The following is a 23992-nucleotide window of genomic DNA, read 5'->3' as shown; positions in this document are numbered from 1 at the left end:
GAGATTGGCCACAGGTGGAGATGGGATACAAGGTGAGGTAGGTCAGCGCTCTGAGGCAGTATAGAAAATCCTTTCTAGATGCCAAGAAGGTGTCTTGCTCACATGCTCGGGGACATACCAAGTGGGGGCCTGCAGGGATCAGTTCTGGGTCCAGTTCTGTTAAATATATTTATCAGTGATTTAGATAATGGCATGGAGAGTACACTTATAAAGTTTGTAGATAATACCAAGCTGAAAGGGGTTGCAGGTGCTTTGGAGGATAGGATTAAAATACAAAATGATCTGGACAAACTGGAGAAATGGTCTGAAGTAAATAGGATGAAATTCAATAGGACAAATGCAAAGTGTTCCACTTAGGAAGGAACAATCAGTTGCACACACACAAAATGGGCAATGACAGCCTAGGAAGGAGCACTGTGGAAAGGGAGCTGGGGGTCATGGTAGACCACAAGCTAAAATATGAGTCAACAGTGTGACACCGTTGCAAAAAAAAAAAAAAAAAAAAAAGTGAACATAATTCTGGGAGGTATTGACAGGAGTGTTGTAAGCAAGACGCGAGAAGTAATTCTTCCACTCGACTCTGTGCTGATTAGGCCTCAGCTGGAGTAATCTGTCCAGTTCTGGGTGCCATGTTTCAGGAAAGATGTGGACAAATTGGAGAAAGTCCAGAAAAGAGCAACAAAAATGGTTAAAGGTCCAGAAAAGAGCAACAAAAATGGTTAAAGGTCCAGAAAACATGACCTATGAGGGAAGATTGAAAAAAAAAATTGACTTGCTTTAGTCCGGAGAAGAGAAGACTGAATGGGGACATACATACTTGAAAACTGTTAAGAGGTTGTTAAAAGGAGGAGGGAGGTAAATTGTTCTTGTTAACCTGAGGGTAGGACAAGAAGCAATAGGAAAAACTTCCCAACTGTCAGGATGGTTAAGCACCGAAATAAATTGCCTAGAGAGGTAGTGGAATCTCCACCACTGGGGATTTTTAAGAGCAGGTTAGACAGACACCTGTCAGGGATGGTCTCGATGATCCTTGGTCCTGCCATGAGTGCAGGGAACTAGACTAGATGACCTCTCCAGGTCCCTTCCACTCCTACGATTCTGTGAGCCTATACTGACCAACAGATTTGGGGCTGGGAAGAAATTTCCCCCCATGTTGCATTGGCAGGGGCCCGGAAGGTTTTTGCCTTCCTCTGCAGGATGGAGGTGCTGGTTGCCTGATGGGATCATCTGGGCATCTCTTCCCTAATGAGTTCTCTGCCATGGCAGGGGCCTCAGGTGTTGGTGGTAGCGTGGTCTCTCCTGCTGTCTGCCTGTGACACAGGAGGTCACTCTTTTGATAGCTGATCTGCTTTAGTCTAACTGAACTCATTGGACTAAACATTGAGGTAATGAGGTGAAATTTAATGGCTTGTGATATACAGGAGCTCAGATCAGATGGTCCCTTCCGGTCTTAAAATCTACAAAATTTATTTGGGAACAGAGCTGAAATTCATAGGCCTGAAACTCGACGTGCACTAGCTCCTGCATGGAGAATTTTATTTCTCTGACATTAAATACTCTAGGGATGTTTAAAACATTTCCAAACAACAAGGCTCCTGCGACTGTAAGCAAAGCTGTACCTGCACGGGAACAAGGGCTTGCTTAACGCTTCGAGACAAGAAGCAGTCACAGTGAAAATGCTAGCCAGGTCACCAGAAACTTTTCCCACTTACACATGGACAAAGGCAAGAGTTCAGCCTGCAGTTGTCCCTGTCTCTGCAGAGTCCATGTCACTGAACACAAGAATTGCCATACTGAGTCAGACCAAAGGTCCATCTTCCGACAGTGGCCGGTGCCTGGTGCCCGAGAGGGAATGAACAGAACAGACCACTGGTTTTTTTCTTTCCCCAAAGCTAATGGTTCAGTTTCTCTTTACATGCCAGCAGCCTAGGATCCTGCAGTAACAAACAAATGTGCCCCCTCCCAAAGCAGGGAAAGAATTGGTAAACAAGGAAACACACTATAGACTTCAGACTTCCAAATCTGATACCAAGAATGAGAGGACAGGTCACTTCCTTTGTTTTCACATGCTGGCAACGGCTCGCTGACCACTTCTGGTGCCTGGGGTAAATAACGAGTGTCTGATCAATCGCATGTGCAGTGCAGCCCTCTGCACTCTCATGGCAGGACAGATCTTGTTGGCAATAAAACCCCAGAGAATTCTCCCCGGCTGGACCTGAATCAAAGGAATCTGAGGAGCCTTTGCAAGTATGTGCTGTAATTGCTGGCAGCCAGGCAGCAAACTCTCTCCGCCTTCTCAGATGTCTGCAAACATGGCATTTAACCTCTGGTCCAAAGCAGCAGCCACCTCTGCAGAGATGTCAGGCCTCTTGCGCACAGCACCCAGCCTCTGTGACTGAGTGCCTCACGCCTAGCGCACCTGGCTCCCTTTTAGCAGAGAGGAATAGAGAATGCAAGCTTTCAGCTTGCATCAGATATGCCGCTCCTCTCTGTGTGTGTGTGTGTGTGTGTGTGTGTGTGTGTGTGTGTGTGTGTGTGTGTGTGTGTGTGTGTGTGTGTGTGTGTGTGTGTGTGTGTGTGTGTGAGAGAGAGAGAGAGAGAGCGAGTCAATGCTGGCCTTTCTGGCCTAGTATGGCCATTCGAGGGGTAAGCTGAAACCCGCGGCTGGAGGCGTGAAAGCCTCACAGATGTGATGTTTCATTGCTGGGGAAGGGAGTGAAGCCTTCTCAAAGTGCTCTGTGGAAAGGCTTTTCGCCGCAGATGGTTGAAAAGGCCAACTGACCATCCAGGCAAGAGCAGCCCTCTCTTTAGAGTTTTCGAGGAGATGGGAAAGAAAGCAGAGCAATACCCCCATCATCCTCACCCCATGGAGGGAAGCTTCGGGGAGGGACTGTGCTCCTCCGTGGAGTTGGAGGCATGGGAGGAGGTGTAAGCCACAGGGGGAGATGTGATGGCTAAGGCTGGGAGCTGAGGGGAAGGCTTTCCACAAGGGATGAACAGTGGGAACTCCTAGCAAATTAACGGCGGCTTTTACTGAAGTCAAGCCTGAGTGAAAAGGTAAAGGGGGAGGCGCTGCCACCCCAGAGTGCACCGTATAGCAAAGCAGGGCGTCTCTGGGTTACAAAACTGGAAAGGGCTGTCCATGCAATCGCACCTTCAGGGTGAAGGGCCCTGAGCTTACAATACGGTGGGTTTATTTGCCTTCTAATTTTGGTTGTTTTGGGGACACCTACAGACAGCTCAACATCCCAAGTCTCATTCGCAATCCGCAGTTCTCTTCCCAGGGAGTCTTTGCTCCTAGATGAATCTCATTGTGCGGTGGAGGAAGGTGTGTGTTCCTTCCTTACTGCTTGTTTACGCTTTAAAATCTGGCCATGGCTACACTGGCACTTTACAGCGCTGCAACTTTCGCGCTCAGGGGTGTAAAAAAACACCCACCTGAGCACTGCAAAATACAGCGCTGCAAAGCCTCAGTGTAATCAGGGCAGCAGCACTGGGAGCGCGGCTCCCAGCACTGCACGCTACACCCGTAGAGGATGTGGTTTACGCGCAGCGCTGGGAAATTTCAAGTGTAGCCATACCCTCTGTCTCCATGTTTGCTTACTGGGGTAAACAGGTAAATGCTGGCTTCCTGTTACCTTGTAGTAGCATCTCTAATGTTACAGGGTTTGCAGAAATTTTATCATTGCAGAACTTTTAGACTTCTGATATTAGCTCCTTGCCTTAGCCCAAAACGGTTAGCAGACGTTTCTAAATCCTGCTGTGCCATGGATCCAGGCACGCCCAAAGCTGAGCTGTTTGTTTTTTAAATGGGGCGTGCACATTTTCATGAGGCTAGTGGCATAATGCTTCCTGACACTTCCAGCCGTCCCTGGGAGTGGCTTGTACTGTTGGGGAACTGTTTGGCCATAGGTTCCTCTAGCTTGGTGGAAGATTCCTACTTTCTAGATTAAGTTGCAGCCGTAACACTTTGGTGTGTGTTGTTTTGTATCCCGTGTGCTCAGCGCAAGGCGCTGGCTAATCGCTCGTGAATCGTGCTAGAGCTAGTAGGGCTGTGCAAATGTGAACTGATCTCTCCTCTGTGGCTTTTAATGAATCACCATCCTCCAGGAGGACATGGGCCCCATTGCCAAGCTCCAGCCCAGCCCGCCCCAACCTTCTCACACTTGCTGTGCCTGGTGCTGTCTTTGCATTGTAACGGTGATGGCTTAAACCCGCCCTGCACACAGATATCTCTCTTCCCACCCCCTCCAGAGAGAACTAGGGTCCCGTTCTCCCCCTCGCGTTCCCTGCCTCCATAAACCTGATTCTGAACCTTCAGGGAAAGTGGGGGCAGCGGCCAGGTAGATCTGCCGTCCCATCCCACAAGATCAGGCAGGCCTGCCTTGGTGCCGCTCCTGCCTGTATGCAGTAGCCACTGTCCTTTTAAAAGACTCCTCCTAACCCAGAGCCTGAGGCAAAGGGCCCCTGGGTCCTGGCTGTGGGGTTGCTACATGGAGGGATGGCCCCACAGCCTATCCTCCCCACTCCAGGGAAGATTCTGACTGGGACGTGGCTGGAAGGAAGAGCAGGTTTAACTTTCTGATCCCCTGCAGGTGCTAGCCAGGAGAGGGCCAGGTCGCTCTCCCTCGAACAGCTGGGAGGTGTAGCAGGCAAGCCAGCAAGCTCAGGCAGCATGTCAGGGGAAAGGGGTGAGCTTGGGGGTGTGAGGAGGGGGCTTCTGAGCAAGCGTAGCCTGTCTAATCAAACCAGTCAGACTGACCCGGCTTCAGAAGGTCAACCTGAGTCTGGCTGAGGGCCGATTTCCCAGGGCTCCAGCTAGCTGCGGTGAAGAGCAGGGCTCTGACGGGGTGTTCGTTGGAGCAGCAAGGGGTGTTAAATAGCTGTTTGCGACCAGGCCAGGTGTTTAAAAGCTGTTAATACAAAGCCCGAGGTACCCTTGAGCCTGCGTGGCTAATGCCATAACTCCCTGGCTCAGTGTCTAGTGCGTTTAGAAGTTGTACAATGTCTGTTTGACGCAGAATTTTGACCCAGTGCACATCTGGGGCATGACTTGATGATACAGGACAGAAACTCAAACTAAAAGCCACTCTTCTCAGCAAAGTCGTGATGGGGCAGCGGTAGGAGATACTGGTCTGCCAACTCCTTGCTTGTATTCCGTTGCCTCTGCACATACGTGCAGTGGAAAAACATACGCTCTCCAGGCCTTCCGCCTCCAGCTGGGGCGTGCTGCTTAGGCCAGAGTAGTTCTGTTTGCTTGCTCCAGTTGGGGACGATTGTGCTAATGATGTAGATGAGGCTTCACTAACTGAATCCTATATTTTTCCATTTGCAGAGCCTGAAACCGCTCTATAGCACAAGTCTCCATCTGGCCACAATCTGCTCCTACACAGCCCTGGCTGGGACATTGATCCCAACAGAAATATCACTTGGTAGGTAAGACTTGCTTGGCACCCAGGGAAAGAGAAGGCTAAAGTGTGTGTGGGTGTGTGGGGGGGTAGATAATGGGAGGGTGGACTGCCCCAGCAGACAGGGCACTGTACTGGGACTCTGGAGGAGCTTGGTTTTAATCCCACCTCTGCTGTGTTTTATCCCTACGTCTGTGACTGGCTTTGTGCCAGTGGGCAGGTCACCACTGTGCCTCAGTTTCCCTGCCAGTAAAGTGGGGATGGGGTCTCACTGGTAACTTGCCTTGCGCTGTATGGATGAAAAGCCCACATGCAAGCGAGACCTTAACTCTGGTTTGTGGGGCGGTCTCACATAAAGGCTTCCTTGCTGCCTCGTGCTCATGCCAACTGCTGTGTCTGCTGTGCTCAGGCACTCGCCGGATCGGATTAGACAGCCACCTCTGCTCTAACTCTGGTTAGCAGAGCTTTCCATCTGTGGGTACGTCTTCACTCCCCGCCGTATCGGCGGGTAGCAATCGATTGCTCGGGGATCGATATATCGCGTCTCATCTAGACGCGATATATCGATCCCCGAACGCGCGTATATCGATTCCGTAACTCCACCAACCCGAACGGAGTTGCGGAATCGACAGGGGGAGCCGCGGACATCGATCCCGCGCCGTGAGGATGGTGAGTAATTCGATCTTAGATACTTCAACTTCAGCTACGTTATTCACGTAGCTGAAGTTGCGTATCTAAGATCGATTTTCCCCCATAGTGTAGACCAGCCCTAAGTCTTCACTGCCTCGGCTGGAGGGTGGGCAGTGGGTATAAAGCAGGGTAACCAATGTGCATAACGGTCCTGCTGCACAGCCTTAATGGGGCTCTTTCACCTCCTACTATGAGGTCAGCACTGTACCTTTGCCCACAGATGACCTCTCCTGGCTATCTCATGGTCAAAATGCCAGTTCTCTCTAAAATCCTCATGCAGACGAGGTGCTGTCAAGCATTAGTATACCCCACTGTCAAACGCGCCCTTTGGACAGTGTAGACACAGCTTCAAACACTGAACGTTTGATCGTTCAAGCAGATGCATGGCCAAGCCCAAACTATGTCCTCGTCCAGTGTGCTTTCCATGCTCCCTCACTAGGCGGTCCAAGGAGCTGGCATTTCAAGTGTAGTGGTCAGTCCCAGGCACGCTGTAAAACTTACCAACCGGTGGTTTGCTTTTTCGATGTCTGGCCTTTATCTGGCTACGTCTGAAGTGTCAGGAAAAATAGCATACCCGCTCTTTGTGCTGGGGTTTGTCTGGTGCCTGCGGGACACCTCTTCTCTCACAACCCCTGAGGCAGAATGCACCAGAACCGCGGGTGAGGGTGCGAGGTCCAGGGGACTCTGTCTAGCTGGTGCCTGCTTGGAAGGGAGCCCACTATATTCTGTAATTCCACAGCACCAGTATCACGGGCAACTCGTATTCTGTTTAGATAGTGTTGCTGAGAATGCGTGAGCCCTGAGAGCAGTGGACGTTCTGCTGACCTAATGCAAAGAGGGTACAGCAGTCTTCCTCATCCCTCTGCCTTCAAAGCAAATATACTGGTGACTTCTGGCTCACTAAATGTGGGCTGAATTACACCCAGATGAGAGCCTTGCAAAGCCACACCCATCCAAAGGGAGGGTTCCTGCAGAATTCGTGGGGCTATGGTTTGGTAGAGTAGGTAAAAATAGCTTCAAATACATGTCCAGTCAAATGACGTCTAAAAACTTCTAAAACAAGCTTGGTGCAATCTGACTAGAATTTGCAGGGATGTTGTCAGCTTGCAATCAAGACAGAGATTTTAACTTGACAAGGAAGCTCAGAGGTGGGTGTAGCACATAATGCTTAACTTTCAAAAGCTGTCTTTGTTGATGGACAACTAATTGCTTCAGATGTAGTCAGTTTTTTATAGGTGCCATCCTGAGCATTAAAGCTGTACAAACAATCAAGATTTCAGCAGAGGTTTTATTCAACACTATTGTAACAAGACCAAGTATTTGCTGCTTAATTCTTTGGTTCAGATTCCCCTCCCATTCCCCTCCCAAGTACCTAAACACTCCCTCGACTCCTTCAACATTCCCACTTGTCAGCACATGTATGAAGAACGACCTGTTTGTTTCTCAATTTTCATGTAGTTTTCTTCCTCCCCTGTTGTCATAAGACCCACAGAAATGACTGTTTCTCCTAAAGCATCAGTGGCACTGCATATGTTCAGTATTGCATATGCACAAAGTAAACTGACTCAGCTGAGTAACTGTCACTTATATGGAACCCCTAAGATCACTGTAACAGTAGCTAGGACATTTTCATTCAGATTTAAGTTGTTGACATTATTTTGGAATACTAATGTGGTTACATTACAAACTCTCCCAAGGGCTTTTTAAGGAAAACCTTAGCAGAACCTTACGGTAGTAGAGCTGTACCAATAAAAGGATTTGGGGAACGAGAAGGAAAAGTGAAGGTTGGTAATTCAATGTAGGAAGTCTCCTAAACCTGCAGTAAGTTACAAGAAAACTTCTTTATGTGCAGAATAAAACCTGAAGCTTTTTCAAGCAATAAATCTGCACCATAGTAGAGTTTCTGGCATTCTCACTTCTGGGAGAACTCTCTGTGTGCTCCCTCATGCTGAAGATTCACCTTCTGCTGAGGGTCCTGTTCTTTAATGAGCAGTGTGGCAGGTCAAACATACGGCTTCCCTGGCTGTGCTCACCAGCTGAATGACCTTGTTGTGGTGGTCATGGAATTTCAGCTACGTGAGTAGTCCGCACATCCAGGAATCTATTAAATTTATGCTTCAAATCAACTGGAGGCAAACCTCTGGTAAACACCAGCAGGTAAACACCTTGGGTTTACCCTGAAACAATCCCAGTCTGTGGGGAAGCTCCAGTAAAAGTTCGATAACCAAATGAAATCTCAGTCTGACGTGTACAGACTGGGCAGCCAGAGAGCCGTGGATGAATGGGTTTCACACAGTTTACGTACCTTGAACTGGATATTCACACCCCATCAGTCTTTGCTGCCTGTTTGGCCCTGATATTAGAGCTTGCTGAAGTTTGGATGACCTCTTGCCATGGCATTTGCCCCGTCAGTGTGCTGTACTTTCCCCCTACTTCCTATAGTCCAATTCCCGACCTCCCTGAGTGCTGCCGTTGCTGGAAGTGCCATCAGGATAAGGGTCTAGTGCTGCCATAGTTAAGGGACTGTCAGCGGGTCTGTGACTGCAATATTATTTGGGTTTTTTATAAATGAGTGTAAATAAAATACCATCTTCAACTTCCATCTGCTGAAAGCCAGTGAATTAACAAGTCGCCCCCCTGCAAAGCATGTTGCAATAAGGCAATGGGGATGAGCTCCCATCTGCTTTGCTTTCCCATCAGTCTGCCTCTGCCCAGCCTTTCTTGCTTTGTTACACTGTGTGGTTTGGAGACAATAAATAGTTCAACAAGATAAAACTTCATATCTACAACCCCAGGCAAACACACATTCCAAACTTTAGAATCCCAACGAGCCACGGTTTGGAGCAACAAATACGGCTTGCAGATCAGAGTGCATGCGCAGCCTTGTTGGGTCAAATGGCGCCAAAGCGGAGCACAGCTTTCCTCGTGCCAGCCCACAAAACGTAGATTGATGAGCTCCCTTCTCCTCCCCCACCTGCCGGCTCACGGGGGCTGTTCCACTACATGGGGAAGAAACGGTTCTGATCTGATCTCTCCAGTTGATCCCATTGTCATGTCCCCAAGTCCACGTGAACATGGGGCCTGTGTTACAGTCTAGTGTGTCCAGCTGGGGCAGGATTAAGGCAGGCAGAGGTACTGTCAAGTTGTGCCTAGGCCGCCAGCCCCTGAGGCAGTGACAAACCACAGAAGCTTGGCTCTCATAAAATTAAATCTGTCTAAACCTTGTAAATATTTAACCAGTGTAAAGGAGCCGCACAGCCTGCCAGCAGGTCTGACACATGGCCCTACCCCAGTACCTCAGCACTGTGTGTGTGCTGATACCTCCGGCCAGCGCCGCCCAGCAGAGAGGACCCTGGTGCGTTAGGTGCCCTCCCTGCTGTCACCCCCTCGTGACTCCGCTGTTGGTGACAGCAGGGGCCCCCACACCAGCGTGAAGGCAGAGTTCTCCCTTCTGCAGATCAGACACCAGCCCTACTGAGGGTCCGTGTAGTGGCCTGCGGGGAAAGAGAATTTGGCTTGCCACAAAGAGTGGTGGTGCGTGGGCCCTGCCACTTCCCTCCAAGGAGAGGATGAGCCGGAGCAAAGGGGGTATTTCTACAGTGCAAGTTAACGCCCGTGGCTGGCCTGGCTCATGGGTCTCTTTCATTGCCCCGTAGCCCAAGCCGGGCTGGCCGCAGGTGTTTAGTTGCAGTGTGGGCATAGCCTATGTGTGCTGTGCCCAGGACTCCCATTGCTTGCCCCATTCTTGTGGGTTCCTCCAAAAATGCCTCCGTGCGGGGGTCAGCTGCAGCCCACGGAGAGGCACTGCTCAACTCTGTGCATCTGAAGTGCACCCAGGGCAGAGGAACTGTTATTAGTCTGAACAAAATAATACTTAGTTTCCATACGCTCTTATGTTAAGCATGGCATAGAGCCCCTCGTCCTTCTGTGTGCTTGCCCCTGTCCCATGTCTTGCAGAACCATGCTGCTTGGAGACCTGTGTCGTTGGAAATAAGCCCCTGGCTCATCCGTTCCTCCTCAGGATGCTGATAGCTAAAGACAATTGATGCTTTTCAAACCGGTTTTACAAATTAAAAATGGCCTGTTTTTGGAAGCAGTTATTGTTTGTGCCAGTTTGGGTTTTTGTGAAAGAATTTGGGGCCTTTTCTGGGAACTTCTTTCCAAATATTTTTGAATCTTTTGTTTTGCCAAAAACTAGGTTTTGGTAAATAAAAATTTTTGATAGCAATGTAATTGTTTAGATAAACGTGGAAGAAAATAATATTCTGAAGTTGCATTGGGAACAGGGGAGGAATGTTGGTTGTTCTAGTTTTGAGTGATTTTTCATGCAACTAGCTTTTCGTTTTTCAAGCAGCTCTGACTATGGCACACAGCTGTGACAGATGCTTCAATGGAACACGAAGAGCAGTTACAGTGTGGGCTGCTCATAAAACGAAGACACAGATGGATAAATATTAATAAGGCTGGCAGGGCTGGGCATTCCTTTCCATCTAAACTCAACAGCTGTTTATTTTGCTGCCTAGAGAAATTCAACTACAAGACCTCCTGGGATGATAAGTGTTCAGAAGAATTGTCCTCACCTTTATCTGCGTGCAGAGTCTTTTGTAGCATAACTGCAGAAGCAAATGCACGTGAACAAAACTTTTTTGTTTCATGAACTCTCCTCTTTCCCTGCAGGTACTTACTAAGTTTGTGAGATGGCCAGTACCACGCAGATCTCCAAAGATGAGCTGGAAGAACTGAGAGAGGCCTTTGCCAAAGTTGGTAAGTAGCTTTTCCTGCTTTTGGTTTAAGAAGCAGCTCAGAGAGGTGAGATCCTATCACCTTGCTTGTGTCTGCACACTCAGACCCACCAACAGAGACTGATGGGTTCGTTCTTTCTCTGTCAGCAGCAACACCAGGGAAGCGGTAGGTGGGCTATTGGTGCCATTTTAGTGCTTTGCACTTGTGCCTTCTCATGGGAACCCTTTAACCCCGTCCCCCATAATGTCATGGGCAAGCCAGTGAAATACATGCAATGCCTGTTCCTTGGACAGTCTTGTCTTAGCCAGCAGGTGCAGGGCTGCCTCTGATCCCTGTTTGGCCAGATTCATAGTTATCTCCTGACCCTGGTGGAAGTGGAGTCTCAAAACAAACAAACATCATTTTAGGCACTTGGCCTGGGTGATGTCTTAGCATTTGTAGGCCTGCCGCATGCTGTAGCCAACTTCCGAGAAAAACCTTTGAGCGCAGCACTGAACCTTCTGGACTGGCTAAAACATGAGAGCATAACAAAGCTGGCAAGAGGTCGCCCTTGTACCCACCAGGGGTAGTTCCATCTGGGATCCTTCAACACCTGTCTGTCGGCTTTGCCATCCGAGCAGGGTCCAGCACGACCTGCCTGTTCCAGGATAAGTGACCCTGCAAAGCTGTGTCTGCTGAGGGGAAGTGTTTCTGGGAGCGAGCAGGGTCCAGGATAAGTGACCCTGCAAAGCTGTGTCTGCTGACGGGAAGTGTTTCTGGGAGCGTGCTTCCATTCTGGCATCTTCGCTCTTTCTCCCTGGCTCACACTCACTCCACCCTTCCGAGAAGTTGGGGAAGGCCATGTCCTAAGGGGACAAGTGAGGCATTGAGTGAGAGGTGACATTTTAGACAGCAGGTTCCCATGTCCTTTGGGATTAGAGCTGGCAGGAAAGCCGCAGGGTCTGGTCGCAGCTCTTAGAGCATGAATCAGCTGAGTGGGGAACCCCAAGCTTGTGGCGATGGGAAGACGTTCACTGGTATTATCATATTGTGGCTCTGGTGTGTGTACACAGCTGCCCTCTGTTGGATGGAAGTCGGCCTGCTAATGCACCTTTTTTAGGGGCCAGATTAGTCTGCAGAGATCTAGTGCTAAGTGTCAATGAATTGCGAAGGTGAGCAGGTCTGAGTCCATCTATTAAATTTACCTTTTTAATTGAGTTTCCTTGGGAAGTAAGCAGCATTCAGTCAATGAGGAACTCCCAGTTTTACACATGCTTCAGACTTATTTCAAAGTAAGCAGGGATCAAATTCCTCTCCTTCTGTGAAGACCGGCCTAGTGTTTCACTTCCAGTGGTGTTCCCATAACCTTTCTCTTTTTAGCTCATGTTTAAGATCAGTCAGTATGAAATCTGTGCTGTATGAACATGGTGAGACTTTGGTCTAAGGCATTTTATTTACTGATGGAGCAATCATTTAAAGCAAAATGATTTAAATAACTGATTTTAAAATTCTTCCACATTTGTACTACTTAGCTATTTTCCTAAAGAGAGGGTTTAATGGTTACCACCTGAGAATCAACACATTGGTTTGCAACTACACAGAATTTTTACACTGAATTTGGAACTCTTTTTTGCTCACCGGAAGGATACATTATATCTATACACATTTAGCTAGCTAATTATAGAACTTAACATATTATTTAGATGGTTAACTTTTACATTTTTGTGTTAGAAAATGGTGAACAATGCATTTCTTTTACAAGATCAAATTTTTTTATGCATGATCTGTGTCAGATGGCACTTGGATGGAAATTGGAATTCAATTAAAAATGCACAAAAACAAAATTTTATTAAAACAAAACTACCTTAAATGTGCAGGATCTGTAAGAAACAAATAAGGTTTTCAAAAAATGCATTTGAATTTAAACCCGATTTACTTAAACAATTAATTTAATTGAACTGATGGTTTTTGGTTGTCCTTTGTGTTTTTTGGGATTTATCGATCTCATCTGCTCACACCTCATTTTCCCTCTTCCAGTCTCTGAATAAAACAAGTTTTCCTGCTTTTTCAACACCCAATTGATTCCTCTGCGTTAAATGAAGTAGTCACTAAATTGAGCTAGTTCAATAAAACTGAAGTGAAGAAAATTCTCTCTCTCTGAACCTGCAGAAGTGACTGCAGCTGTCAAAAACTGGCTGAGCTCTTCAACCATTTTCGGTTTGAGATGCTTAGTCAGTGACTTCCACCAGTTCAGGGCGTTGACTTTGGCAGCCATGTGTACTGCTTAATATGTTTATTTCATTGAAATGATTTTAATAATTATAGTTTAGTTTAGGTCTTAACATAGGTTGTCATCATTTCAAATTTAATTTTAAATGTTTTAAAAAGTAACCTGTATTTTAATTGTAAATAAATATTTTTTTGGCCCTTAAAAAAATAGTGATTTTGACCCCACCCCATTCACTGATTATTTCTATGAAAACGAGCTGTGGGGGCAGGGAAATTGAAGAGAACAAAACCCAAGTCTTTCAGGTACGTCATGCAGAGATCTCTTCTGTTGTAATTCGTCACGTGCTGTGTGCCGTGAGTCAGTTTTACTTTGACCTTCCAGGAGGCGGCAGCTTGAGGAAACTCAAAATTCAGACATACAGTAAAGACGGAGAGCCAGGCAACAAGGAGCATTACGTACATCATGGCTTTTGTTGTGAGCTTGCTGCTCTTTGATGCCTTCCGAAACTTTTCAGTTCTGGTCTGCAGAAATTAAAATGGCTATTTTGGACTGTGCCTTTGTGCATTTCCCCATCTGGTTCTTTTAGCCCTACCCCCAGATATGCTCCAGGAAGGTAGGACAAAAAGACTAACTAACTGTTGCTGAGCTGAATTTCCAAGAGCACATGTCCTAACCACTTTGGGTATAAATCTCTGCCATATGATTGCACCAGGAGGAGGGTGGTGGCTAAAGGCCCATGCATTGTGTGATCTCAGGCCTGGTCCACACTACAGCGTTAAATCGATTTAACACTGTACACGTCCACACTACAAGGCACTTTAAATCGATTTTAAGGGCTCTTAAAATCGATTTCTGTACTCCCCAATGAGAGGAGTAACCCTAAAATCGATATTACTATATCGATTTAGGGTTAGTGTGGACGGAAATTGAAGTTATTGGTCTCATTCTTTTACTGAGCTACCCAGAGTGCATCGCTCCGGAAATCGATGGTAGCCTAGGACCATGGACGCACACCACCGAATTAAGGTGCCCTAGTGTGGACACGTAAAATCGATTTTATAAAACCGGTTTTAATAATTTCGATTTTATGCTGTAGTGTAGACGTAGCCTCAGATCATCTCCCAACTAACAAGAGTCCCCATTAGAAGGGAGGATTGCTACATTGACTCCCCACGCAGTAAAGCCTGAGCTCTCTTGTGTGACCAGTGTGTAAGAGGTGATTTGAATTCAATTCCGTTCCTAGTTTACAGAGGCAGCCAAAGACTGAGGGAGCTAAGTAAAAAATGATTTTACTCTGGGAGATTCCAGGTTACTGATAATTCTGGAGATAGTATCTCTTTAGTTAAAAAGTGACGTATAAACCTTTTGAAACATCATTGCTATCTTCAGGCAGTTGCAACAAGGGGGACTTAGGTGCTTGTCCTTCAGTATCGGGGTAGCCGTGTTAGTCTGTATCTACAAAAACAACAAGGAGTTTGGTGGCACCTTAAAGACTAACGGATTTATTTGGGCATAAGCTGTTGTGGGTAAAAAAAAACAAACCTCACTCCATGCATCTGAAGAAGTGGTTTTTTTTTTGGTTTTTTTTTAACTCATGAAAGCTTATGCCCAAATAAATCTGTTCGTCTTTAGGGTGCCACCGGACTCCTTGTTGTCCCTCAGTACATTCCGTTGATTCCTTCTTATCTCTCTTCTAACCAGCTTGTCTGCATAACAACTGGGCAGTCTTGTTTAACAATGGAAAAGCCTGAAGTTATCTGAAATGTTTTGACTGTCATGGGGGTTTTTTGCCTCAGGATTTATGACTTGTTTTCTGGGAATCTTTCTTCAGTTTTTTAACAAGTGTGAAAGTATGTAACTCTGTTTCCAAAGAAATCCTCTTCTCACTGTGGAAAGTCCAGCTAGGATCCTTGGACAATTGAGCTCCTGGGGTTTTTAGAAAGTGAGAGCGTGTGTGTGTGTGTGTGTGTGTGTGTGTGTGTGTGTGTACATGCACGCGCAGGCTGGGCAGGGATTCCATGGAATGATTGATAAGTAAGTCACACCAGTGTGTGTGTGTGTGTGTGTGTGTGTGTGTGTGTGTGTGTGTGTGTGTGTACACGCACGCGCAGGCTGGGCAGGGATTCCATGGAATGATTGATAAGTAAGTCACACCAGTGTGTGTGTGTGTGTGTGTGTACATGCACGCGCAGGCTGGGCAGGGATTCCATGGAATGATTGATAAGTAAGTCACACCGGGGTTTTGATACTTGACTTTATTAGCATCCTACCAATGAAGTGAAACTACAGTCTGTGTCAGAACCACTTTGATTACAGCATCTAGCAAATCGCTGTTCCATTTCAGTGGACTTCCATTTATAGTGCTGGGGAGACTAGCCGGGGATGGGCTTACCTGGGCTGAGGTGGGGTTTTGGTAGCCTCTTGTTCTTAAGAGCTCCTGGGTGCAGTATTGAACAAACACAACATCTGGCACTCTTCACTTTCCCAACCTCTCTGTCTCGCTGCGTTGGTAACTCGCAGCAGCTTCTTATGTGCTAGACTGTGAACACGGTGCATGTTTTCATGTGTGGCTATCTTAACTTACCAAGCCAGCAGCTGTCAGTTCACCTTTCCAAGGCAGAAGGAGCACTGGTGGTCACCCCTGTTCTCAGTCACTGTTTGTCTTAAGCCTGGTCTACTCTCGAAAATTAGGTCAGCATAATTGCATGGCTCTGGGGTGTGAAAAATCCATACTCTTAGCAGCCTAGTGAAGCTGACCTAAGTCCCTGTGTAGACAGCATCAGGTGGAGGGAAGAATTCTTCCATCGACCTAGCGGAGGTGGATGACCTATGCCAGTGGGCAAATCCCTCCTGTCAGGAGAGGTAGTGTCTACACTGAGGCACTATAGTGGAGCAGCTGTGCTGCTGTCACGTTTTAAGTGTAGCCAATCCCTTAGCTTCAGTTCTGCTGGAGTGTGTCTGAGATCTCTCCTTGCCATAAAGAAATCCAGGAAGGAGATCACCTGTGACAGGTTCTCTAAGAACTGGGCAGGTGGTAGTAATCTGGTTGCTCTAGTTAACTGGCTTCACCCAGAATTAAAAGGACTCACACCTTGGCCAGCTTCACTGTGCAGAACTGTTCCTGCCATCTCCTTTCTCTGCAGACCTGTCAGCATCTGAGGGCTGCATGCATGCCGTCTGCAAAGCCAGCGTGGTGGGTGCACTCCACTTCAGACTCTGCCACACAACAGAGGGGAGAGGAGATCCCTTCCAGAAGCTGCACAGCAGGCAGAGAAGAGCTGGGGTTTCCTTTGAATGTGAAAACAAAATGGAGGTCGCTGCCCTGTGGGCAAGCAGCCCTACAAAAACAGGGGCTGTCATTGGGGGTGGGGTGGGAGGACGGAAGCGAATGGCAGCTTTGAAGGGACCAGCAGCTGAAAGTGCAACCTTTAAAATGGCCCCTTAGTGATGTGCTTGTAATGCAATAGCTTATGGAAATAACTCGATTTGGGCTGTTGAAAGGCTGTGCCCTGACTGGCTGCATCCAGCTTTTGAGTGGTGCATAGCGCTTGGGGCTTGCTCCAAATCTCAAGTAAGGTCAGTCTCATCGTAATGTCTGGTTCTTTATTGGTCTGTACTTGGCTGCAGAGCAGCATTTCTCCCCTCCCTATCCCTCCGAAGGAGGCAGGTATAGAACAAAATCCATTCAACTTCTTTTCTCCTGATTTCGTGTACTTCTGTACTGGCGATGGCCCTCCTGCTTGGAAACACCAAGGATTTAACATTTGCCATTTACTCCAGAGCAAGCAAAAAGTGTTGGCAAGGCAATAAAAAAAAGCTCCAAAAAGTTAACTTAAAGCAAATAAAAAGAGGATCTGTGATCCTGAAGGAGTTTGTCACGCCAAGAGCACATACCCTTAAAAGGAAATGTGTGGGTTACTTTCCCCTCTTGCATCCTGTTATTTAAGCTATTTTAAGTTTTTGTCTGGAGGAAGCTGAGCCAGAGCTGAAGTGGCTTTGATTTTTTTGCTTGTGGTTTTGTGTCGCCACCTGCATATGGGCAGAGCCTGATGCCATATATCATTGCAGTGACCTTTAGTGGGTCCAGCATGCTGCGTGAATACGTCCTCCAGGAGAAATAGGAAACTTGGGATGAGCTGTAGTTTCCTTTCCATCAAAGGGTAATGATCACAGTCTGTAGTTTGCCTGTTAGAACGATTTCATATTTGCTTCCTTGTAGTCCTGGCTCTTCTGGTGCCCAAGTATTGGTTCTGGAACAGGCTTTCTAGCTTGGGACCTTCAGCCAGTGAATAACATCTGTTTGTTTGTGTGATGAACTGGGAAAGTTCTTAATGTTTTCTCTGAATACTATGTTGGTGCCTCAGTGTCCCCATGGCAGTTCTTAAGTATCTGGCAGAGCCAAGGGCCAGTGCACCTAAATGCCTGGCACTCTGTCTCCTAGCAACTGATGGCCTGGGCCCCTCCTCTGCAAAGGTGCCAGCTGAAGGGGTTGGAGACAAAGGGATCAGGTGACCTCCTGGCCTGGGAAAGGGGCTGAGCAGAGAGGAGGGGCTGGGAGGGGTTGTTAGTCTGGAGCTGGCTGAGGGCAGATGTGGGGGTCTGGCTCACTGCCCCCCAGAATGGACCCGGCCAAGGGGTCCGGTTCTCTGTACCTACAAGCTTTGTTTTAGACCCTGTTCCTGTCATTGAATAAACCTCTGTTTTACTGGCTGGCTAACAGTCACGTCTGACTGCAAAGTGGGGGTGCAGGACCCGGTGGCTTCCCCAGGACCCCGCTGGGGTGGACTCGCTGTGGGAAGCGCACGGAGGGGCAGAGGATGCTGAATGCTCCAAGGAGAGACCCAGGAGGTGAAGCCGTGTGAGCTTCTTGCCCTGAACAAGTCTGCTCCAAGGGAGAGGAGGCTCCCCAAAGTCCTGCCTGGCTTGGTGGGGAGGAGTTCCGAAGCATCGCCCGGTGACTCCGTGACAGTTTGTTTTTAAAACTACTTTACTCCATTAATAATGAGCTGATGTCAAGACAATCTTCTGGCTTCAGTCTGGCAAAATAGTAGAGGGCTTCCAGAAATGCAGCAGAGAGCATGCAGTGCCTTTTGTGGAGATGGTCTGCAGTGCCCTGCTAGAACTTGCCAGCACACAATAAGGACCTTGGTAAACAAGTCTTGAATCCTATGCACTGTTGTAGTCTTGGGAAAATCTCTGATACACTAGTTCTGGTGCTGTGCGGAGTGAGCCTCTGGAAGAGTAAATGTCCTGTGGGTCAGCACTAGAGCTCTTTGTCTTTTTATGGGAGTTACTTTCATTGGGTCACCACAAGGACCTGCTGAAATTTGAAGGGAGAAGGTTATGTCTCCAGACCATATAAATTAAGGCTGTGTATCTGTGCGCTCTCTCTCTCTCTCACATATATATTAAGGTTGCTAGACTGTATAGCCCAGGGGTGGGCAAACTTTTTGGCCCGAGGGCCACATTGGGATTGCAAACCTGGATGGAGGGCTGGGTAGAGAAGCTGTGCCTCTCCAAACAGCCTGGCCTCTGCCCCCTCCCACTTCCTGCTCTGACTGCCCCCATCAGCTCTCCCAACCCATCCAGTCCCCCAAGCTCCTGGTCCCCTAACTGCCTCCTGGGACCTTACCCCCTCTCCAACCCCCCTGCTCCCAGTCCGCTGACTGCCACCCTCAGAACCTCCAACCCATCCAGCCCCCCCATTCTCCTTGTCCCCTAACTGCCTCCTCCTGGGACTTCCCGCCTCTAACCACCCCCTGGGACCCTACCCCCTATCCAACCCCCCAGCTCCCAGTCCCTGGACTGCCCCAATCCCACCCACATCCCTGCCCCCTGACAAGCCCCTTGGGACCCCGTGCCTATCCAATCCCCCTTGTTTCCCGTCTCCTGATGCTCCCCAACCCCCAGAACCTCTGCCCCGTTCAACCGCCCTCTGCTCCCTGTCCCCTGACTGCCTCCCAGGGCCCCCGCCCCTTATACAACCCCCTGGTACGGCCCACTTACCATGCAGAGCAGCATGTCTAGGTGCTGTGCTGGGCAGAGCCAGACACGCTGCTGCTCTGCTCCGCAGGAGTGCACAGCTCTGCAGGCGAGAGCACTGCCTGCAGGGCAGCGTGGCTCTGAGGGGGAGGGGGAACAGCAGGGGAGGGGCTGGGGGCCAGCCTCTCCGGCCGGCAGCTCAGGAGCCGGGCAGGATGGACCCACGGGCCGGATGTGGCCCGCAGGCCGTAGTTTGCCCACCTTTGGTATAGCCCATCCTAATATGCATCTCCATTCTGCTTCTCAGTTCCTCTTCTCAAACTCCCTCAGCCCATATCTCCACTCTCACTTTTCTCCAGAACAGGCATTCTGTATGCAGTTGGATTGCTTGAATCCTGTTGTAACTAAATGTGAAACTTCACCTACCACACAGGAGCTTACGATTCGCTGTGAGCAATGGTGACCATGCTGATAAGGTAATAGGCCCCTTCCATGAAAAGGTAAATCATAGACTTGTTGCTTTCGATCACAGTTTGATGGTCTGTGGCTTTTCCCTGCCCAGTAAAGACGTAGTAGCTTTCTATAACTGATCTCTAAGGTGTCTAAGGTCCAGTCTGCAGGGTTACCCTCAACAGTTTTTCTAAATGCTTGGGTGCTTCTCAGTTACTCAGATTGATGCTATCAGGGCATTCCTGGGTTCCACTCTGACTGCATTAAAACTATTTAAATTCTGGGGCAGCGTATCCATCGGACTTTAAAATCCTAAATCCACTGCTCTGTTGCCAAGGAGTTAAGACTGAAAATGCAAGCCTCTGTGTATTGTAATCCCTGTGCTGTGTGGCCTGGTGTCTTGCAGCTGAGGCAAGCAGAAGAACTATTTAAGTTGTAAATCCCAATTGTAAAGTAGCTGGGACACTAATATCCTTATAAAACAAGGCGCAGTGGCAACACCGTAGTGCAGAGTGTTAAACTAGAAGGGTTTTTGTTTTGTTTTTTTCCCCAGGTTTTTGATCAGAGTAGTAATTCTTGCAAGCAGGCGATCCTAGTGTCACTGTAAATTATTGTAATTGCAACCAAACTCCAGAGAGCTGGGATAAGATTTAAAGAACGCTAACTTAAGCTAAAAAGGGACCGTGGGGCTTGTTTACATGCTGGATTAGCCCACATGAGTGGGGTGCAAATTCTAGTCCGCCCCAATTTAATGTGCACTAACTGGCCCGCGTGGACCCTGCTGGTGTGCACTACAAATTGCCTGGTGTGCATTAATGGGTACTGTTTGACACGGGGCTTGTTAGTGTGCACCAGTAGGGTCCGCACGTGCCAGTTAGTGCACAGCGTGCTGATCCTGACTAGAGTTTACACGCCCCTCGTGCGGACCAAGGTGCTGCCTGGACAAGCCCACCGTATTATCGGGGTTGTGGTGGTATATGTGTTCGCTCCATGGTTGTGTTACTAGTCAGTGTGTAAAAGGGCTGAGGATGTGAGACAAAGGGTAAAACTTTGAAAAGGGCCCAAATCTTATTTTCCCAAGTGACCGAGGGGCTTAGGTGCCTCAGTCCTTCCCCACTGCAGGGAAAGGCTCTGGTGTGGGGAGGCAGCGGGGAAAAGCAGAGCCTTTTCCCCACTGACTCCCTGTTAGCGCCTTTCCCCTCTGCAGTGACAGGCTACAGCAGCCATTCCCCAGGGCAGAGCCTTTCACCGGCGGGGGGAGGGACGGGAGCCTGGCTGTGTGGGTGCTGCATGTAGCTGTGTGTACACTACACACTGCCGTCAGTGGTGTGTGGGAGTGTGGATGGAGCCCAAGTGAGTCTGGATGGCAGTTCAACACCCACATCACGTTCGTGGCGCTCAGGCTGTTGGGGCTAATTGCAGTGTAAACATTTGGGCCTGGGCTCGGGGGCCCTTCCTCCTTGTGGGGTCTCAGAGCTCAGATTCCAGCCTGAGCCCAAACACCTACACCGCAATTTTACTGCCCCAGAGCCTGAGCTCCTTGAGCCAGAGTTAGCTGAGACAGGCCAGCTGTGGGTATCTGATTGTAGTGTCTACGCCTCTAGCAGTGGCAAGTCTGCTGCAGGCTAAGGTGGAATTCTTGGTCAATTCATCATCCATTTTTTCCATAAGCGTTCTGAGAACCTGGTTAAGAGCACGTGCCATTGGGTTTCTTTGAAAGGACCAGCTATTCAGGATATGCTTGGTGATATAATTTTTTTTTCCAAAAAACAAATATTTGATTATTTTGGAGAAATTTTTGATCTGCAAGAAATCCCAGAGTAAATGATTATCAGAATCATGAGGAATTTGTTTTAGTCATTAGCTTAAATTGTAATATAATCAGCTGAAATGTCTCTGTGAAGGAACTAGCTTAAAGTAGCATTGTATGCCTGTGATCTTTAGCATAGAGTTGGTGAGCTTTAGAATAAATTGTTTCCCAAGAGGTGGTGAACCAGGCGTTACAACTGAAACTCTATATTTTCTGTCTCCATCAAGTTGGTCTTTTGTTTTGCGTATAAGGCTGTCCCATCATTCTGAAATAAAGGAAGCTTCCATGTCTCTCTCTCTCTCCTTTCCTCCCACCCCCCACGTGCCATTCACTAGAGAATGAGCTGTCATTGTCTCCCGTAATAAAGCACTTATGAGGGCAGAGCTTTCCTTTCTGGTAAAACTATTCCCGTCTGTTTTTAAAGGTGAATCTAATTTCATCTGAAAGCACCTGAAAGGATGTGGAAAGCAGTTTGTATCAGCTGGATTGGATTTCAAATGAGCAAACCAGGGCTTTAGAAACAAACTAGCTAAAATAATTAGTCCCTCTTGTGGCCAGTCCTTGCTTACGGTATCTCCTCTAATTGTGGAAATGGTGGTTTCTGTTTGGTTCTGCAAGAAATACAGGGGGAAAACATTGCGAACCCGCAGCTGGTGACATCCCTGGAGTGGCATGTACCTTCAGGGGAGAGGAGGATTTGCTGGATCTCTGACATAGGCCTGAACTCCAAATAATGCCAGCTGGCATTAAAGGGTTTTGCCTCTGTGATTCAGGGTGGGGATCCAAAGCAGCTGGCCAGCCCTGAAGGTTGGCTGGCCTCTTTCCTGAGCTCTAGGATTGGGGACTTTGGAAGTAAAACTTCCTCGTGATCTTCCAGCCAGCTTCCCATCATGTGAAATCCCATTCGTCACCTGTCCTGGGACACCTCTGGATAAACATAAGAGTGCTGTAGGCAAACCTGGGTCGCAAGTATTTTTTGTATACACAAGTTTGAGGTGTCAGAAATGAAAACAAATGAGGAATAGAAATAAAAATCACAACTGCCCTCCTGTCTTGGCTAAGGTACGTATTTAAAGCTGCAAGTAGGCAGCTTTTGGTGTACTTAGTTATTTCCTTTGTAGACAATGGTAGGCAGTCATGACTTGGACAAATGTTAGCTTAAGATTCAGCAAAACTCTGCACAAGTGTCTCTGGGCTCATCTGACTTGTTTGGCACAAGTACAGAAGGTTCTGGTGAGTCATTATGAACCCAAGACTGATTTGCGGAGGTATTTGGGATGAAATTGAAGTACCTCTTAAGGCCAGAGCTGCCCCTCTGCACAGGAGTGAATTGCCTCCTTCATGCATTGGACATTTTCATTGGCTTCTAGGCAGTGAAAGGATCTGCATTAAGGAGCTAGTTTGTGCAATGAGACATTTTAATGAAAGACGCTGTGATTTATCTCCAGGGGAAATAGCTTGCTGATGACATCTGACTGCTGTGCTTAATAAAGCTTGCTTTGTAAGCTTATATTTTTGGAATAAAGTTCTAAAATTGGAGGCCAGACAGCAGTGTTTTTCACTAAAATTACTCTTTGGTCAAATCACGTTGTATTTTGTCAGCATTACTGTAAGTGCTGCAGTTGTGTATAGGATTTTAATCTCTTAGTAATTCACTTTGGAATACTTTTGATTGTATTACATTTTAAGGAAGAATTTAGGAGTGACTACAGGGTTGTACTATGGTACCTTGGACACCTGCCATTAAACCATTTGCATTTCATTTTCCTGTGAACTTACTTTAGATCAGTAAAGACTCACCTTGATTATTGTGTTTTTGGCTGGGTCTTAGATTAATGCAGGATCAGTTCTGAGTGGTTCTGTTTGTTGCATCTGAGAGTACGTCTACACTACAGGATTATTCCGATTTTACATAAACTGGTTTTGTAAAACAGATTGTATAAAGTCAAATGCACGTGGCCACACAAAGCACAATAATTCCGTGGTGTGCGTCCATGTACCGAGGCTAGCGTCGATTTCCGGAGCGTTGCACTTTGGGTAGCTATTCCGTAGCTATCCCATAGTTCCCGCAGTTGCCCCCGCCCATTGGAATTGTGGGTTGAGATCCCAGTGCATGATGGTTCAAAAACAGTGTCGCGGGTGATTCTGGGTAAATGCTTTTACGGAGGAAGGAATGAGTGATGACAACGGCAGACAATCATTTCATGCCCTTTTTCCCATGGAGCCTGTTTTGCCTTTTGTCACTGTCACCGTATGTGTACTGGATGCCGCTGACAGAGCGGTACTGCAGCGCTACACAACAGCATTCATTTGTCATTGCAAGGTAGCAGAGACGGTTACCAGTCGTTCTGTACCGTCTGCTGTGCCACTGTAAATTGGCGATGAGATGACGGTTATCAGTCGTTCTGTACCATCTGCTGCTGTCATGGGTGCTCCTGGCTGACCTTCGCTGAGGTGGGCCTGGGGCGCAAAGACAAAAATGGGAATGACCCCCTGGGTCATTCTCTCCTTTATGTTCTGTCTAAAAATAGAGTCAGTCCTGCCTAGAATATGGGGCAAGTGTACTAGAGAGCCAGTGCATCAGAGAACCAGAGAGCACAGCTGCTCCATGTCAGATCCCGCAGAAATGATGAGCTGCACACCATTCTACGGGGTGCCCCTGCAACAACCCCACCCGTTGCTTCCGTCCTCCCCAAACCT

At 47.9% G+C, this 23992-nt stretch overlaps 1 protein-coding gene across 4 annotated transcripts in view; it reads left to right on the top strand.

The window, feature by feature from the left end:
• The window catches only part of PLS3 (plastin 3), an 84699-nt gene that overhangs the window by 38374 nt on the left and 22333 nt on the right, over positions 1-23992 (top strand). For 3 of the 4 annotated variants that reach the window (XM_030576059.1, XM_030576060.1, XM_030576058.1), the window contains exons 2-3: positions 5336-5432; positions 10776-10862. In XM_030576059.1, coding sequence (XP_030431919.1) covers positions 10796-10862 — 67 coding nt within the window. In that variant the 5' untranslated portion in view covers positions 5336-5432; positions 10776-10795. The remainder of the gene's footprint in view (positions 1-5335; positions 5433-10775; positions 10863-23992) is intronic. The other variant, XM_030576061.1, reaches the window with a different exon arrangement.

The sequence above is a fragment of the Gopherus evgoodei genome, chromosome 9 (genome assembly GCF_007399415.2).
Source record: "Gopherus evgoodei ecotype Sinaloan lineage chromosome 9, rGopEvg1_v1.p, whole genome shotgun sequence".
Lineage (NCBI taxonomy): Eukaryota > Metazoa > Chordata > Testudines > Testudinidae > Gopherus > Gopherus evgoodei.
Note: the sequence above shows the minus strand (reverse complement) of the source record. Positions and strands in the feature narration are given on the sequence as shown.